Source organism: Nuphar pumila, chromosome 13 (genome assembly GCF_984573655.1).
Source record: "Nuphar pumila chromosome 13, dmNupPumi1.hap1.1, whole genome shotgun sequence".
In the NCBI taxonomy this organism is placed as follows: domain Eukaryota; kingdom Viridiplantae; phylum Streptophyta; class Magnoliopsida; order Nymphaeales; family Nymphaeaceae; genus Nuphar; species Nuphar pumila.
In genome coordinates this window covers 23,621,463-23,639,573 of record NC_143261.1, presented here as the reverse complement: position 1 = coordinate 23,639,573, position 18,111 = coordinate 23,621,463, and the positions used below count along the sequence as shown (strand labels likewise).

General features: G+C 36.2%; 1 protein-coding gene across 1 annotated transcript; it reads right to left on the bottom strand.

Moving 5' to 3' along the window:
* Positions 1-5,178: 5,178 nt before the first annotated feature.
* On the bottom strand, positions 5,179-10,637 carry LOC149818096 (uncharacterized). Its single transcript, XM_089984605.1, has 3 exons — positions 10,486-10,637; positions 10,270-10,335; positions 5,179-5,422 (listed from the first exon to the last, which is right to left on the bottom strand). Exons 1-3 carry the CDS (start codon positions 10,528-10,530, stop codon positions 5,378-5,380), a joined length of 156 nt encoding a protein of 51 aa, XP_089840731.1. The 5' UTR covers positions 10,531-10,637; the 3' UTR covers positions 5,179-5,377.
* Between the last annotated feature and the right edge of the window lie 7,474 nt (positions 10,638-18,111).

The window sequence follows — 18,111 nt, the reverse complement described above, 5'->3', positions numbered from 1 at the left end:
CGATCTACCACCATTCCTAATGAAAACCTGTGGTTTTGCAAGCTCTACCGTGGCAACGCAAGCACAGTCCACATTGTTTCTCCCTCTTTTCCATGGTAACCTTTTCCAAGTTGGGATGATTTCCTTTTTCCCCGTGAAAGAAAGGTTTTGTGGTGTATTCCACGTGGAGCCTTCCTCTCCCACACACAAACAAAGCCTTGGTTGAATTGGAGAATTCCATGCCATATCAGGCACTGGATGGATCTAACCCAGATAGATTGAGGTCCGGTCACTATTAATCATAGAATCCAAATTGGTTTTGATATGATGATGCCATATGTTGTTGGATGGAGATCCACATCCCACCTAGTGTATCTGACGGACCTAGTGTGTAGGTTCCAGATGAGTCCAGATTTCATAAGATCTGATTTTCAATTAGATCTGAAAATGTTTTCCAATTCTTGAACTAGACAAAGGACTGTTGTCCTTTTAAATTACTCATTCTTTCCCCCACCACCACCATCACTGGCAGCACATTAGCTGACATCTGCTTGGTAAAACCCTTGGGCACGTTTGGAAGCGAGAAAGATGTAAAAAAAGTGATACAAAATGAAAAATAGTATGCATTTTTCTGACCCTTCCAAACAAGAGAAAAAATTCTCTTGAAAGAGTTCTTCTAAAAAGTACATTTTTTGATAAAAAAACATTTTTCCATGAAAATAGGTGGAGGAATGTTTCCAAGAGAAAATAGAGGTTCACTCCTCACCACCCATCTTACCACCACCATCATCACCCACCTCTTAAAAAAATGCCTTCCTCACAATGTTTTTTCACTATTCATCACCATCATCCATCTCATCACTATCATTCTCACCCACCATCACTCACTTCTCAAAAAATGATGCCGGAGAAGCTCTACCACCCCCACGATGATTTTTCACTACCACCCACAATGACCTACCTCCCAAAAAAATGCCCTCTCCACCTTCAATCACCACCCAGAAAATAATGCCACCACCACCCAAAAAACGGTGCCGAAAAAGCTCTACCACCACCCCTTCTTCCTCTCTCTAATTTTTTAAAGTTTTTTCATGCTACTAAACAAGTGAAAATTTTTCATTTAAAAAATATCATATCAAAAGTTCTCATATGCAAAATTTTCTTTTTCTACGAGTTTTTTTTTTTTTTTGCTTTCAAACATGCCCTTGGAGTCCCCCTTGCCCACCAGAGAGTACACCCAGCTTCGACCTTGAAATCCCGTCAACTTGGCGACATTCACAAGTTGCCTCCTACAGATGAGTGGATTATATAAATAATTTAAAGGAGAAAGGTCAAAAGTAAAATTTAAAAAGTTAACTATTTAGTTATACAATTCCGGTCCCAAGTCCAGATAAAGGAGGAGGGATGCGGTAGGCCAGCATAAAAACTTAGTCATACCCTATGAATATGAACCAATATAAGAATTTCGTTGGGGCGTTCTTTACTGAGCGACGCGTTGTACTCTATAGGTTCGAAGGCAATGATAAATGGGCAAGGGTTGCTAGGTTATCGCCCAAAAGCGATGCGTCACACCGGCGCTTGGGTGTGGTGTCAAATAGGCAAGGGTTCCCTTACCTTGTTGGACGGGTGGGGGTAAAGAAGTTAGTCCAAGACCATAAAATTAGGTTAGCCACTTGGAACATAGGGTCTTTAACTGGTAAGTTGGTAGAGTTAATAGATGTTATGTGTAGGAGAAAGATTGATATTTTATTTCTACAAGAGACCAAATGGGTGGGTAAGAAAGCAAAAGTGATAGAACCTTGGAGATATAAGATTTGGTATACAAGAATAAATAAGAATAGGAATGGAGTAGGGATTGTTATGAATCATGAGTTTATAGATAATGTAGTTGAGAACCGTAGGAAATGTGATAGGATTTTACTTATTAAATTAGTATTAGGTACGAATATTATTAATATTATTAGTGTTTATGCACCTCAAATAGGTTTAGCTTATTCCATTAAGCATCAATTTTGGAAAGATTTAGATGAAGTAGTACAAGGGATATCTTATGGAGAAAAGCTTTTCATCGGCAGTGACCTTAATGAACATGTAGGCATTAGTAGGGATGAAGTTAAGAGTATTCATGGAGGCTATGGTATAGGAAAAAGAAACGAAAGTGGAGAAAGGATTTTAGATTTTGGTTTGTCCTATGATATGATCTTAGTAAACACTTGGTTTAGGAAGAGAGAGTCTCACCTAGTAACATTTAAAAGTGGGGTTAATACGAGTCAAATAGATTTTTTCCTACTTAGAAAGAGAGATAGGGGTTGTTGCATCGATTGTAAGGTTATACTGGGAGAAAGTGTAGCTACACAACATAGAGTCTTAATTTTAGATCTTAGAATTAGACAATGCCGCAAAAGGGATAGACATAGGATAGATCCTAGAATTAAGTGGTGAGTAGTGAAAGGAGCTAAACAAAGAATGTTTGTAGAGCAGATAGTTAAGAAAGCTGATTGGTGTCTTGAGGAGGATTCAGAATCAATGTGAAATAAGATAGCGGGTGGCATGAGAAAGGTGGCTAAGGAGGTATTGGGTGAGTCTAAAGGCGGTGCACCGCTAGGTAAGGATACATCATGGTGGAACGATGATGTCAAATTAGCTATTAAGGTTAAAAGAGAGTGTTATAGAAATCTAAGTAAGAGTTGTGATAATGAGAATTTGGAAAAGTATATGATAGCAAAGAAGGAAGCTAAAAAAGTAGTTTGAAACGCGAGGGATAAGGTATATAAGGAGGTTTATAACAAGTTAGATACCAAAGAGGGCGGGAAGGATATTTATAGGCTTGCAAAGATGGGAGATAGGAAATCGAGGGATCTGGGTATTGTTAGATGTATCAAAGATGAAACATAAAGGGTTTTAGTGAAAAATGAGGAGATTAAGGAGAGATGGAAAGATTATTTTGATAAGCTATTTAATGGAAGTCATGCTCCGGATCTTGGAGACTTCTCCATTCTTTTTCATGAGATGAATCATGACTTCATGCGCAAGATCAAAAGAAAAAAATTGCAGAGGCTTTGAAGAAAATGAAATCAAGAATGACAGTTGGCCTAGATGGTATACTTATCTAAGCTTGGAAATGCTTGAGAGAGAAAGGTTTAGAATGATTGACAATTTTTTTTAACAAGATTTGACGGACAAATAAGATGCCTAATGAGTGGAGGAAGAATACTTTGGTGCCTCTATATAAGAATAAGTGTGATATACAAGATTGCACAAACTATCGTGGTATAAAACTCATGAGTCATACTATGAAACTTTGGGAGAGGGTGATTGAGTCTAGGTTGAGGAAGGGTGTCATGATATCGGAGAATCAATTTGGTTTTATGCCTGGAAGATCAACTATGGAAGCTATACATCTTCTTAGACAACTTATTGAGAGAAATAGAGAGAAAAACAAAGATTTGCATATGATTTTTATTGATTTGAAGAAGGCATATGATAGAGTACCTAGGGACGTTCTCTGGTGGACAATGATGAAGAAAGGTGTTTCTCTCAAGTACATTAGTATAATTAAAGATATGTATGAAGGAGTAGTAACCAATGTCCGCACTTGTGGAGGGGTGACAACTAATTTTCCTATAACGGTTGGGTTACATCAAGGATCAAGGATCTGCTTTAAGCCCTTTCCTATTTGTTATAGTGATGGATAAGCTTACGAGATCAATTCAAGAAAATGTGTTGTAGTGTATGTTGTTTGCTGATGATATTGTTTTGATTGATGAGTCTAGAGCTGGGGTTAATGCTAAGTTAGAATTATAGAGACAGACAATAGAAGCAAGAGGTTTTAAGTTGAGTAAGACAAAATATATGAAATGTCAGTTTAGTAAGCAACGAAGTAGTGATGGGAGTGTAGTGAAGCTTGGTGAGCAAGAAATACTGGTGGATGATTGTTTCAAATATTTGGGATCTATCATTTAAAAGTATGGAGAAATTGATGGAGATGTAAATCATAGGATAAAGGTTGGGTGGATGAAATGAAAAAGTGCAATTGGAGTGTTGAAAAAGTGCGATCTTAAAATACCATTGTGGTTGAAGGGAAAGTTTTATAGGACGACTATTAAGCCCGCTTTATTATATGGTACAGAATGTTCGGCTGCCAAGAGACATCATATTCAAAAAATGAGTGTAACTGAGATGCTTATGCTTAGATGGACGTGTGAAAATACAATAAAAGATAAGATTCAGAATGAGGAGATATGTAAGAAGGTAAGCGTTGCACCCATTGAAAATAAGATGAGAGAGAATCGTTTACAGCGGTTTGGACATATTCGGCGAAGGCCTAATGATGATCTAGTTAGAAGGATGGAGAAATGAGAAAATATATTAGTTAAAAGAGGCCGAGGTAGGCCTAGGAAGACATGGATAGAGATGATATGAATGCTTTGAACCTCACCGAGGACATGGCATTGGATAAAAATAATTGGAGGAGAAGGATTCACGTGGAAGACCTAGAATGATTTTCTTTTTTGGTTCATATCACCAACCCCAATTGTTTTGGGATGAAGGCTTAGTAGTTGTTGTTGTAACTAGAGTTGGGTGATATACAAAGTAATTCCAGTGGACATTTGTGCAATTTTTTGAAGAGGTAGGCATTAATCTTAAATATTTGAAAACTGAAGTGGCTAAAAGTAAATTTGTGATTATCATTTTCTTATTCAATTATTTTAGAAAAATATCCCGTAGCCCCGTATTCAAGCCATTCTTTCCTCGTTCTGAGCAAAAAGTCCCACGGTCTCACTTTTTCCTCTAGACCCTAATTATATTATTACTTTCGGTTGAAAAAGTAAAGGGAAGTGTCTTGAAACCCCATGAAAAATCACTTTAACTTGGGATCTACTTTCCCATCGACTTTGGAATTAAGATTCTTAATTTCTGTTAAGATTTAGTGTTACATAAGAAAGTGCTCACTTTCATATGAAAAAGAATCACAAAAAAAAGCCTTTCAAAAAAGAATCACCTCTCAATTTCCATGTATGTCCAATAGAAAATGAATTGTACCACCAACAGCAACATCTTAGGTCCAAGTTTTTCCTGGTCCAAGGAACAGTGAAAATTTTGGTTCAGGAATCAGCTTTGCAGGCACACACCAAATCCATATTTGCTGTTTGTCACTGTTACATAGTTCATCCACAACTGAGTTTGCATCATTCAAAATGACGGGGAAAATTATTGATTAATCCAAAACGGAAAACTTCCAACATTATCAGTGCTCATGTTTCAATCTGTTACATGCTTTAGTGGTTTCATTGTTTAACATGGGGGGAACAAAAAAAAGAACAAGGTACCACACATCAAATTATAGTCTTGAATTTCCCTTAAAATGCAAGGGTTGAACATTCTCATGTATGTTCCTTCAGTGATGGCTCTTTGGCTCTGGCTTATGCGACTTTGCCTTGGCCTGAAAAGCAAGATAAGTTAGTATTTTATCATTTTTCCATCCCCTTTAGGACGTGTTTGCCTACCGCAGACACTCTCTGCCCCCGCCTCCCCAACGGGAAACTTTTCCACTGAAAGGGGAGTTTGACGGTGATTTTGGGGCTCTCTTTCCGCGAGAAAAGGGAGTCCCACACTTGCATTTCAGTGGGGTCCGCCACAGTGGGCCCCACAGAAATGCATCAAATGTTGTGTGTTTCCGCAGAAAGCTGAGCAAATGTCTTAAATGCAGAACATTTAAGCCAGAAAACTTTCAGATACGGGATGCATCTATTAACATGTAAACCAGAAAACTTTCAGATATTTGATGCATCTATTAGAACATTTTGCAATGTACTGGCGATGTGACAAGCTATAATGGTGCACAAGGTCATCAGTGCCTTGGGATTTCACCAAAAGAAAAGGAGATTTTGGGAAAAAACTGTCAATATCTTAGCAGGCCATTCCATTCTGCCTTGTTCAATGAAGCTGTTCAAAAATATTTTCCCTTCTTATTGTACATTAAGCTCTAAAGCAAAAGTTGAATATAGAAATAATTGACAGCATATTAATTCAAACTAAAAGAGTGCATCAAGAAAGTTAGGTTTTAAATATCACAAGTTCTAGTTGTACTTACTAGTTTATCATTCAAAACGTCCACGTTAAGACTGGCTACCTCAAGATTGTAAGATAATCAACGGCGAGCCTGACTTTGGTTTGTTGAATTATAAAGTTCAATACAACTGCATTAGGATCTCAGAGGTGCATTCATAGGTTAATCAGAATCAGCAACTTGTTATAATGGCAACAATTCCAGATTCTAGATTTGAAATGGTTAGGATTATATATATATATATATATATATATATATATATATATATATATATATATATATATATATATATATATATATATGTTGGATATTCATGTACTAACTATACATCATAAAGGTAAATGAAGAGTTGCTGCAGTTCTGGTTTTAAAGATTTTGGTATCATTGTTCTTGTTGTATCTGTTGATCTTTGAGGCAAATCTGATTTGTTGTACAATCACTCACTGTTGATTGATTAATGATGGTTATGGAGATACTTTTATTTTTTTGGGGAATGATGGTAAATCAACAGGGACAGTTGTTGTACAACAAATCAGATAGCCTTAAAGATCAACAATACAACAAGAACAATGACCGATACCAAAACCTTTATAACCAGAACTGTAGTTTACCTCACAGTTAGTGTACGAAGATCCAATACAAAGTAATCACTTTTGTAGTGTTGAATATTTGAATCCCTTCCAGCCGTAGACGGCCCATAGGGTATGCCATTGCTACTTACTATCAACAACTCTCTCACTCCTTTCTCTCCAAAGAGAAATTAACACTATGATGCCCCATTTTGGATTCATTTTTTCCATGTTTTCTTCAGATACTCTATGAAGCTCTTGGGAGTGGCTAAGTCAACTATACCTGCCACATGCAAATTGGACCCAATGAATTTTAACCATCCAAAGGACCCATTCCTATCCTCTGGCTGATGATTCATACTCATTAATAACTATGGTTCTTAGCATTCTACATCTTCCAAACTAAGCAGATAAAACTAATTTCGTCCATTATCCCATGAAAATTAATCAACACATACACACACACGTGCATGGGGTACATGAACGCGTAAATGATAGTTTGTCACCGTCATGTAAACTTGAAAACATAACTAGTCAAAGAAAATACCTTGTCAACTTCCATTGTTGCAAGATTCCCAATAAAATCAAAGATGACATATATCGATGTGTGCCATGGCTAGCTAGAGCCACCACAATCACTAAAATGGAAAGGCACCAATTGCTTTTTTTTGGAATGTTTTCACTTCTAGTGCAACAAGTTGACAGCTATGTACCCATTCATAATTGGAAGGCTGATGAGCCAACCCTGATTTTCTGAGAAATTAAGTTTTTTTTCTTCCTTGTCCAGGTGTTCAGGAGCTAGCAATATTGGTGGATAAATGACAGAAAGTAGCCCTTGAGATATAAAAGTCTCTAGAACAAGTTTGCATGATTGCATCTAGGGTTGAAAATCCATTAAATAGATTGGGTGAGCATCTTAGAAAAATAGCACATTAAAGAGCACTGGAAGTCTCTTTAACCATCATCAAACACTTTAGGTTGTGCATCGCATGGCAACTGGTGCCTTTTACATGAAAAGCATTATTTTTGGGTCCTAGATTTCAAGAAGTAGCAAACATATCCCTGGTACAAGCACAAACCCTTGGGGTGCTCCCTTTCATTCAATGTCTATAAGAAAAAAGACAAAAGTCCAACATTGATAATTATAATAGCCATACAGAATCTAAAAAGCAACCTTCTAAAGTGGCATACATATCCCTAGTCCAAACACAAACCGTTGGGATGCTTTCTACCATTTATTGACTCTAGCAAGAGAAAAGACAAAATCCAATTTTGGTAATGGTGATCATCGTAAAGCATCTAAACAGCCTTACACAGAATTCAGCCTTACACAGTTTAATTCAGTAAAAGATCTATAATGAATGCACACAAATTTGTCACTAAGAAAGCTAGATCGTTAGACCAATTTTTGGAATACTGGAGTATTTCGCCTTTGCCACTAAACATGATATCATTTATAAACTATGTCGAAAATAATTTGAAGCATTATTGAAAAATCTAAAAACATAGTAATAATAAAAGTTTAATAGGCTGTTCAGCAAATGTCCTTTTCACATAAGGATATGTAGGTGCGAAAGCAACTTCCATAGAAAAGGAAAAACCTCATATGTTACATGCTAAGCTTGCAAAATTATTTGCTACATGTACAAGCTCCATTAGATTATTTAGCTTGCCATGAAGACCAAGTTTCTCATACTGACCACCCAGTGGAACAGCCTGATCATATTCTAAAGCATGCATTCATGGTTTGGTGCCATGAGATGGTCCATTTTTGCCTCTATGGACCTATCTTGGTTTTAAGGCCACACACATCATTCCTAGTACTATTTTTCTTCAGTGCCATGACATCGTGTTATGGATGCGTTCAATTTTCTCTGATTGTTCTCCCAACATGTTCAACTGTCCAAAGTCCTAACAACACACACCTAACGATCCAGAGATGAAGTGCTGAGTGACATGCAACATACAAAACAATGTCTAAACTTGGCAATTATCTGTAGTACAAGTGGGGAAGCTTTTTAATGAAATAAGTTTTGAAAGTAACTTGAACTCCAAATCTAGAAAATCTATTTCCCAAAAAAAATGTAGATGATCTATTTCCAATAAACATAGTAAGGTTTAGATTTGAGCCCACTTCCCCATAGTCTTCTTTTATTTTTGAACGCTTTAAGGTGGTCCAACAAATCTTCAAGACTAAAACTAAATGCTAGATTTTTTTTCCAAATGAAAGTTGCTCTTTCCATTCAAAAAACTAAATGCTAGAACACTAATTTCTGTTCAACTCTTTAACACTCTTAAATTGCTCAAAAATCAAGAAAATCACTAAAATTAGGATGCCTATGCCAATTTTAACAGCTTACAACAGTTTATATTGTTTTGTTCGTGGTGACAAGATAGTGAGTAAATGGTACTGGTTGCTTAATGAAATAAGATTGGACTACTAAAATCGGTCAATCAAATAAAATACTTGCAACATCAGTTGCAATAATGGAGAAGTGGTGAACATTTTATGCCTAAAAAAAGTCATGTTTCTAAAAGAAAACAACAGATCATAAAAGTATGAAACAATGAGTAAAAAAATACAACTAACCCATTCTGGGATACAAGCACAAGAATCACATCAAATAAGCATATACTAGCATACAAACACAAGTATAACTTCGACGGTATTACTTGTTTAAAAACTCCATGCAACAAAATGAAGTAAATAGTGGATATGTACTGCAAGCAGGATAGAAGCCAAAAAACAAGTCCTATCATGTCATGCTGCCCAATACCAAAAAAGAGACATTTCTAATGATAATAAGAAAATGGGTGAAGGAGACTTTGGCAAGAAAACCTGCACATACAAACCGCAGCGGACCTGGCAGGACTTGTTTTTTAAACTCACAGATGGGTCCCAGAAGAAAAGGCAAATTTGTACCCAAAATGAGGTGTTCACATGACCCCAAACTCACTAACCTGAATATATAGCCTCCGCTATATCCACACAATGTTTGAAAGAAAATAACAACATTAAAAAGAATCAGACACTAACGAATGGGATGAATGGCGATGAAGGATTCAATTTCTATGGGTCAAACAAGCAGAAATAATGGCGTGAAATGCCTCCCCAATGTGGGCAATTTATGACATGTAGGAAGGAACACATAATCAAATCCTTTATCTCGTTTTGCAAAGGTGAAGCCCAACAGAATTAACATGCCAACAATCCTCTTTCCCTGCTTTACATTTCATGGTGTGCACATTTTGCGTTCGATAAGACTTTCATAACCAACAGCAAAAAGCCTCTAATTGGGAAGACGGAAAAAAACACAAGAAAATGAATCTACAGCAAAAAGAAGCAATTAAGCGTTACCTACACCCTTGACTAAGCAGACTTCTCCAAATCGCACACCAATAGATACTGAATTTCTAATCATTCGGTTCATCGATGCACGATGGCCTTAATTACCAGATTAAAGGCTTAAGTACGGCGCAAACGGAAATGAACATGGATAATAGATCCATTACAGACCAATATAAACTACAAATTCAAACGCCAAAAAGAAAAAAAACGATATCCAACAAAAAAAAAATACTTCTGAGCATCAATCAAACCGTAAAAGGAAAAAGAGAATGAAAAAAGAGAGAAAAAACAAAAGCGAATACCTTGAGGTACGACAGCTTCATACTGCCGTAGACGAGGCCAAAGGTGAAGGCCGAAACACGAGCCACCTGACATTCAAAATCAAATAAAAAAAACTCAGAATCGACCGGAAAAACACCGGAATAGGTAATTTTTGTTCCTGACCTTAGATAGTTCACGGATTTGTTGATGTCGAGGGAGATTGAAGGTAAGAAACAGAAGAAGAGGGAGAGATTTACCAGAGCGAGAGAGCTCGTGCCAGAATAGGGACCAGGAACCACCATTGAAACCGCAGAGGAATTCTCTCTCTGTCTCTCTCTCTATCTGGGGAGGAAGAAGAAGACGAAGAGACCCTAACCCTAATTTCTCAGAGCGTCGCTTTACTCGCCAAGAAGAGAGGAAGGGCGAGAGAGACGTGACTACGACTTCAAATGTAGTAGGGCTGACGACGGTTCGGGTACGACCCGATTCAGATCTGAAAAGGATCCGATAAAATCCCGGTTCGGATATAATTAAATGGGTCCGATTAGTTGCTTGGGTAAAATCCACGAGATTCCGAGTAATTTATGCATTGGACCTGGTTCATGGTTTATGGATTTCTATACCAGAACCCAAAAAAAACTGTTATTTTCAATATTAGATAGATACCAAAACAACATTTCACTCGGTCTTTATCTCTCTCTGAACTTACATATGGTTCAGTCTATAATAGGCCCATTTAGAGTCTTTAGAACCCAACATGGCTTGCTCAAGCTGGCTCATACTCCTGTTTAGATGTTATGGCCCAATTTTCAGGAGACGCCTAGGATCCGCACTTCAAATCTTATACACCACTTCATGCTCATAGTGGGCGTTTTCAGCTTGTGTGAAGTCCATTATGTTTACGTGAAAGTTTATGTGTCTAAATATAATATAAAAAAGTTAATGAACACATGTTCCTACTAGAAAATGAGAAGAGTTTGACATATGTCCACGTTAAAATTAAGGAAAGTCACCTCACACCCTCACGGGGACATCTAATTGGAGGACGAACATAGTGACATGTCCTCCCCTCTCTAGATATTTTTAAAGTTAATTAGATATAGTCTAATTAGGTTTTTTTTTTAATTATTTAAATTTTTGAGTAATGACAAAAGTAAGACTTTAGAATTATCTCTCCAGTCTAGTTTTTGTTTCACAGTGTGACTCTTTTGTAGCTTATTGATTAGTTGTTTGATTAAGACTTTACTTTAGACCTTCATGCTATAAATAAAGGTTTGAATAACCCTTTTGAATTATTGATTGAATAATATTGAATTGATTTTCTAAACCCTTCTCTCTCTCTCTCTTCAGACGTCCATACCCTACAAACGCTTCTCTCTCATCTTTGCTCTCACGTGTGGATCATGCCCATGGATATGATTGGCCGCCTCTGCTAAGGGCCCAAGCCCTTCTCGAATCTCTGAAGTATAGTAGAGCATCTCCTCACCTACGAAAGCTAATGTTTGAGCTCTGTCAGTCATGGTTTTGTTGATCAGTCATCCTTCAACCTTTATCTCAAGTATTTATACACTCATTAGACCTTTTTCAATCTCCTATCACCAGCCCTTGTCTTATCTAAAGTTGTCCAACCTCCTAAACCAAAACTGCATCTAAATTATCAATGCAGCCTCATTATGTGAGTTGTTTTGCCTCTTCTGATCTCCTTTATATACCCGGACCACACCTGAATGTGTAGAGCTCTTTAAAATCTCTCTAGACCGGCTACATAACCTCTAAAGCTAATCCCAACTATAGTTAAGACCCTACCCATGTCCAAGACCTGAAATACCAAAATTATGCCATGTCGATTTAACAGAATGTGTAGTTTTGCATGTTTGATCTCACCAGCCTTTCCAATGACTCATCCTAACCTTTCTACCCCCTAACACTTATATCAAACCCTAACACACTACCCTAGGTCAAGCTCTATAATAGGTTCTTTCATATTTGGACTAAAGCTCGCACCTAAACCGCTCGTCGAACACAAAATAGATATGTCCGATTTAGCCAAATTGATCTGATAGTTGTTAAAGAAAATGCGAACTCTATCCAAGATCGAGAGTCACGTTCAGATGATTCGCAACATGTTAAAGAAAACATGGACTCTATCCAAGATCGAGATTCACGTTCAGATAATACACAACAAGAGTCCACATCCTCATGTGACAAGTTCATGTTCAAAAGAACGCTATCTCAATAAGTCTGAAATCTCGTGTAACCATCATTATAAATAATACATTACTCTCTCATCTCTGCAAGTTATCTAACAGAGAGAAAAGAAGATAGTATAGTGGACATAGGTTCCTCAAAGAACTCAACCATGTTAAAATTGTGTATTCCTGAATGTATTTTTTTGAATTTCAAGTATTCTATCATGGTATATGATGATGCGTTAATTACTCATAAACATAATATATTTTTATTGCATAAATACATCATTTATATGTTTAGAACCACCACTTAGATGCATTTAGATGTCATTGAGCTATGGTTCGAATTTCGTTCGAATCGAACTAAAAACGAGAGAGATATCACATTTACGATGTAGCGGGTCGGACCTCGGAGCGGAGCAGGTCAAATCGGATTCGAATGGGTCATTTAGGCCATGAATCAATGCAAAACGTACCCAATCCAACCCATATCATCCCCATTCACGAATTTGGAAAACAATTGCTAAATCCCCCCCCCACACACACACACACCACCCTCAAAAGAGGTGCCTAACCATTCTGTTGGTTTTAATCCTCATTTTGGAATTAACCAAAATATGGTTTTAAGCTTCAAAAACCGCACTCTAACCCTAATCTCATGTTCTTGCCTTGGGAAATGCACCACCCAACTTGCCCCCCTCCTCTCTACCGTCTTCAACCTCCCTTCTCCATGGCTCTCCTCCATTGCTAGCCCTTTATTGCCCGCCATCACGACTACCTCCATTACCGTCTCATTCTTCTTCTTCTATACTTCCTCTTCCACACCATTTCTTCACATCCTCCTTCATTTTTTTTATCTATGTGCTAACCTTCCACCATTGGTTGTGCTGTGCAAGTCCAGCTATTATGAGGAGACGCTTCTTTCACAAGGTGTGCCGTAAGTCGAAGGTCGGATTCTCCTAATCGGTCTCTTTTTCGCCATTTCTCCAATCAGTGTCCTCTTAAGCAGCAGCCCCAGCCATGTGCATCCATGGACATAGGATCAACACCCTGTAGCAACATTTGGCCTATTTTGTCCAGTGTCACGTCCACACTGTTCAGAACGCTTGCCCTCTCTAACCGGCCTCTCTTCCCCAATCTCACAACTCGATGCACTCCAAAACAGCAACACGGTGCAGCAGCACCCATGGCAGCTGCAAGCTCGCCCCCCTTGGCTTGAACCACCTCTCCTCGTACCCCTCCATTCCTCTGATTGCTGGAATAGGCCACCGGTAGGTCTTCTTGCCCCCTTCTTCTAGATAGAACCTAGCGTGTGTTTGATTTCATATTGTTCTGTGTGTTTGCGTTTTTCTGTGTGACTGATTACCGTAATATAGGTGTGAGTGTGCTTCGACCAGCACTTTAAAAAACGGGTAGCATTAAATTCCTGTATGTTTTGTGTTTTTGAATATTTAAATGTCGATTTCCCCTTGGTGTGCCTAAATCGGCTAGACTGAATCTAGCCGGCTGGAGTGTTTGATTTTAGGAATTGATTCAAGTGGTTAGTTAGAATTAGGTTGTGGTTTGGGAATTTTAATGTTGTACATTGACCAGTTGTTGTGTGCTTTGATGTTTTGCTTTTAGATTGCTGCAATTAGCAAGTGGTTCTACCTGATTCTTGCATTTTGTGCTTGATGCTTTGTGAATCAATAGCATAGATATGCTTAATTTTTGAGTTTTCAGCATTAGCAGTAGATTTAATTAGTTATAGGCTCACTAATAAATGAATTTAATGTTAGATTGATTACTTGTTGCGTTTTGCTCACATGTTGATATAGTTTTGTAATTAGTAGTGTTAGAAGTAATTTCACTCTAGGCAATTTTAATTTTTATATCTTAGATCAGAATTGAGTAGATTATCAGTAGCCTCTTGTTTTCCCGGTATGCTATCACTGTAGAATTGTTAATTTGCTAGGTGCCCCTTAGTCGTGGTGTTATCATCACAAAATTTTACTTTTGCAAGTCAAACTGACCTTTGAAAAAGTTTTTGAAAATAACTCTCCTCCATTTTTAAAATGCAGGATAATTCCGAAGAATGGGACTCACCTGTCGGTACGAGGTTCAACCGTTCCTGACGCCTTTACCAGGGGTAATCGAACCAAGGATCAAAAGTGTGCTTAGCTTTGCTCAACTTGTCTAAATCGTGTTCTATTTCCTAAATGCACAAAGAATCAGGCATGTGCTATGAATTTTTTGAAAAATGCAGATTTGAAAACATGATGTTTGCTTCTGAGATTTGAAATTCTTGGAAAAGATGTCACTTGGAAAATCGTGAATCATGGTGAAAGAATATTTCTGGGGAAAATGAAAATCGATTTCTAAAGAATCTAAGTGTTTTGTGAAAATGAATTTTTGAGGAATTTCAAGTAACTTTGGAAAACTTGATTTTTCTAAATTTAAACTTTTAAATTGAATATATAACTTGGAAAATCGAATTTTGAACTTTGAAAAATACTTGAAATACCATTTGAAAGCTCAGAGTTTTGAGAAAATCAATTTCTGAGTAAGACTTAGAAATTTTGAGAAAATCGATTTCTCTGAGCTGGAATTGGAATTTGCAAATGAATAAAATGAATGAATATGGATTTGAAAGATGTTATTTTGAAGAATTTAGAAAATCTTTTTGTATTTTTGAAAAATGCAGTGCATTTTGAAGTTAGCCTAAGAGTGTAGGCTGAATGTGGCTAATACGAATATCATAAATCTAGGTCTCATTCGTATTCTGACTATGGCCATAAATACAAATTCCTCCAAATTTGTCAACTCCCTAAGAGCTTGTGCGCATGCCATTTGTGTAGACCATGGTGGATTTATAAAAAAATATGCATGAATGATGCATTCATCAAATATTAAAATTTGCAGAATTAAACTATATGCAATACAAATCCTAATCTAAGCAGAAATTGAAATTCTTATTCCAAAGTTTACATCTAATTTACATCACTAATTGAATTTAAATAACTGAAAATTAAAGTCTTCAATGTCCCTGCAAAACTAGCAAACTTGTTAGTGAAGAAATCTTGGTTTTCTAGATTTATCCAGTAATATCTGGAAATTACTGGATTTTGCTAGATATAAGCCTTTTTCCATGATTCCCTGAGATAAGCATAATGAAATAAGAAATAAAATTAAAGAAACATGAAAATGAGATTTGAAAATTCGAAATTGGGGTCAAAATGACCAAAATACCCCTGATAGCAAGACTATGGCCTTGAAATTAGGGTTTTCAGAAAGATATTTTATAAAATACAACTTTTAAAATTCAAATGAGGATAAATTGAACCAAAGATGATATGATATGATTAAAAATGAGAAAACCAAAGTTTAGAATTTTGAAATTGAGGTCAAATGACAAAATTGCCCCCGATAGCAAGACTATGGCCTTGAAATCAGGGTTTTCAAAAAATATTTTGGTAAAAACTTTGGGTTTAGGGTTTAAAAAGATTCAAATGAACATAAAATTGAACATGAAGCATCCTAATATGATTATAAACATAAACAAGCCCTAAAAACAAGAACTTATACATGAAAATCATGATATTGGCAGTGTTTCGGGATTCTGCGAGTACCCTGTTTTGCAATTTGATTGATTCAAGCACCAAACGATATCCAAAATTCATAAAAATCGATATTTATAATCCTTGTAACCCTAGGATTTAATTGGAAATAGAAAATTTCAATTTTGACAAAAAATGTAATTCAGAATTGGCATAAAATCATAAAATTTGCTATTTTTGCCTATGGATCTGTATCTATTTTAGTGTTAGACCCGAATCAGAAGTAAAAACACCATGAAAATTCCTGAAATTTTACAAAGGTAAACTAGACAGAAAAAAAAAATCTCCCTTTTACAGATCGGAAAAATCATCTTCGATGAGGGAGATATCCTTCCGGCAATCTGGACTTAAATATAACGAATATACTATTGATTAAAACAGGTATTTCCGGTTGAAAATATAGAAATGAATAGCACACTTAATAAAAAAAATTCTGAAATTTCAGAAGTGAATAGTAGATATAAAAATAATGAACTTTCCTTTTTATAGATCATGAATCGGATCTACGATTGAAGATCTATGATCAGTACAAGTCAGATTAGGGTTTTGATAAATCATAACGAGTTTTAAAATATGGATCCGACTTTCTAACAAAGTAAAAATACCAAACAAAAGCAAAAAATTATGAAATTTTTACCGTAAATAGCCTACATCAATACTAAGACACTGCATTTTACGAATCTTAAATCGGATATTGAGTGAAAGAAATAACGCAACTGCAAATTACCTATGAAATTCAATAACGATTTTAACAATTGAAAATCATGGTTCAATCTTTTATTTTTCTGATAGGGTTCCCGAATCCCAAAACGTCTGATTTTTTTACAGAACTTCAATGACATGTCTGCGTATCACACATAAAAAAACAGTAATTTCTAATGAGTATTTCAATATGAACTAACATACTTTCTACCGATCTAAGATTAAAATATACAAAAATCTAAGAAACCTTAATAAAACATGATTTAATCAATAAAAACAATAAAAAAACACTTGAACAGTAAAATAAAATATATTTTAATGTTGTAGTACATGAAATAAACATTAATATGATGATAAAAAATAAAAAGTACAGGGAATCCACGGTTAGAATTGATTTTGCCTTTGAAAGTGCAGATTTAACCCATTTAACAGGTAAATCGCGTATCTCATTGGCTAAGAACACGAACAACATGCTTCTAAACGATCATAACGGATTAGAATACTTAGAAAAACAGTAAAACAGGGTTAGATCATCTTTTTGGACCATGCTTGAGGTTCTTGATGGTGATTTCATGGTTTAATCCATGAAAGGGAAGGTGCCAATGGTGGAATTCATATTAAAACATGGAAAAGTATTAAATAAAACATAAAACTTTATGAAAATTTTTACCTTGAGGTTGCAACTGCAATGGAGGAAGGAGGAAGGGTTGAAGAGGAGAGAGAAACTCCAAGAAATCAAAAGGAGAGAGATAGGGGGGTCGACCCCCCTATGGTGCCTATTTATAAAAAAAAAATTAGGTTTAAAATCAAGAGTTTTGAAAAAGTTGGATTCTAAAGGGGGGGGGGGATTTTTCCTAATTGGTTTGGGTTTCCAAACTTTCCTAATTAGGTCCTAATTAGCCTAAGACTCTTAATTAGACCTCTAGTTGACCTAAAGACCCCATATGGGGCGCCACTTAGTGTGGGCCCACATTAAGTTTTTTAAAGTTTTTAATTCAAAACTTTTAAAAACAAGTGGTTAAAAGTCCAAACAAAATGGTTTTTTTTCAAAATTGTTTTTAACTCTTATAAACCTCTAAACTGACTAAGACACTGACTAAACCTAGTCTAACCCTGACTTCCTCAAATGTACTTCCTCAAATGTGGCACCACCTCGAGTGGGCCCCACTTGAGTTAAAAAAAAAAAGATTTTAAAACTTGAAATTGAGAGGTTTTTCAAAAGATACTCCAAAGTAGCCTTGATATTGAAGATTTTGAAACGACACAGAGTTTTGACTGGGTCAAAACTTCTCTAGATATGGCGCCAACTGAGTGGGCCCCACATCAAAGTTTTGAAAATTTGAAATAAATACTGAAAATGGCTTTAAAAAGGGGTTAAAATCAATAATTGAAATTC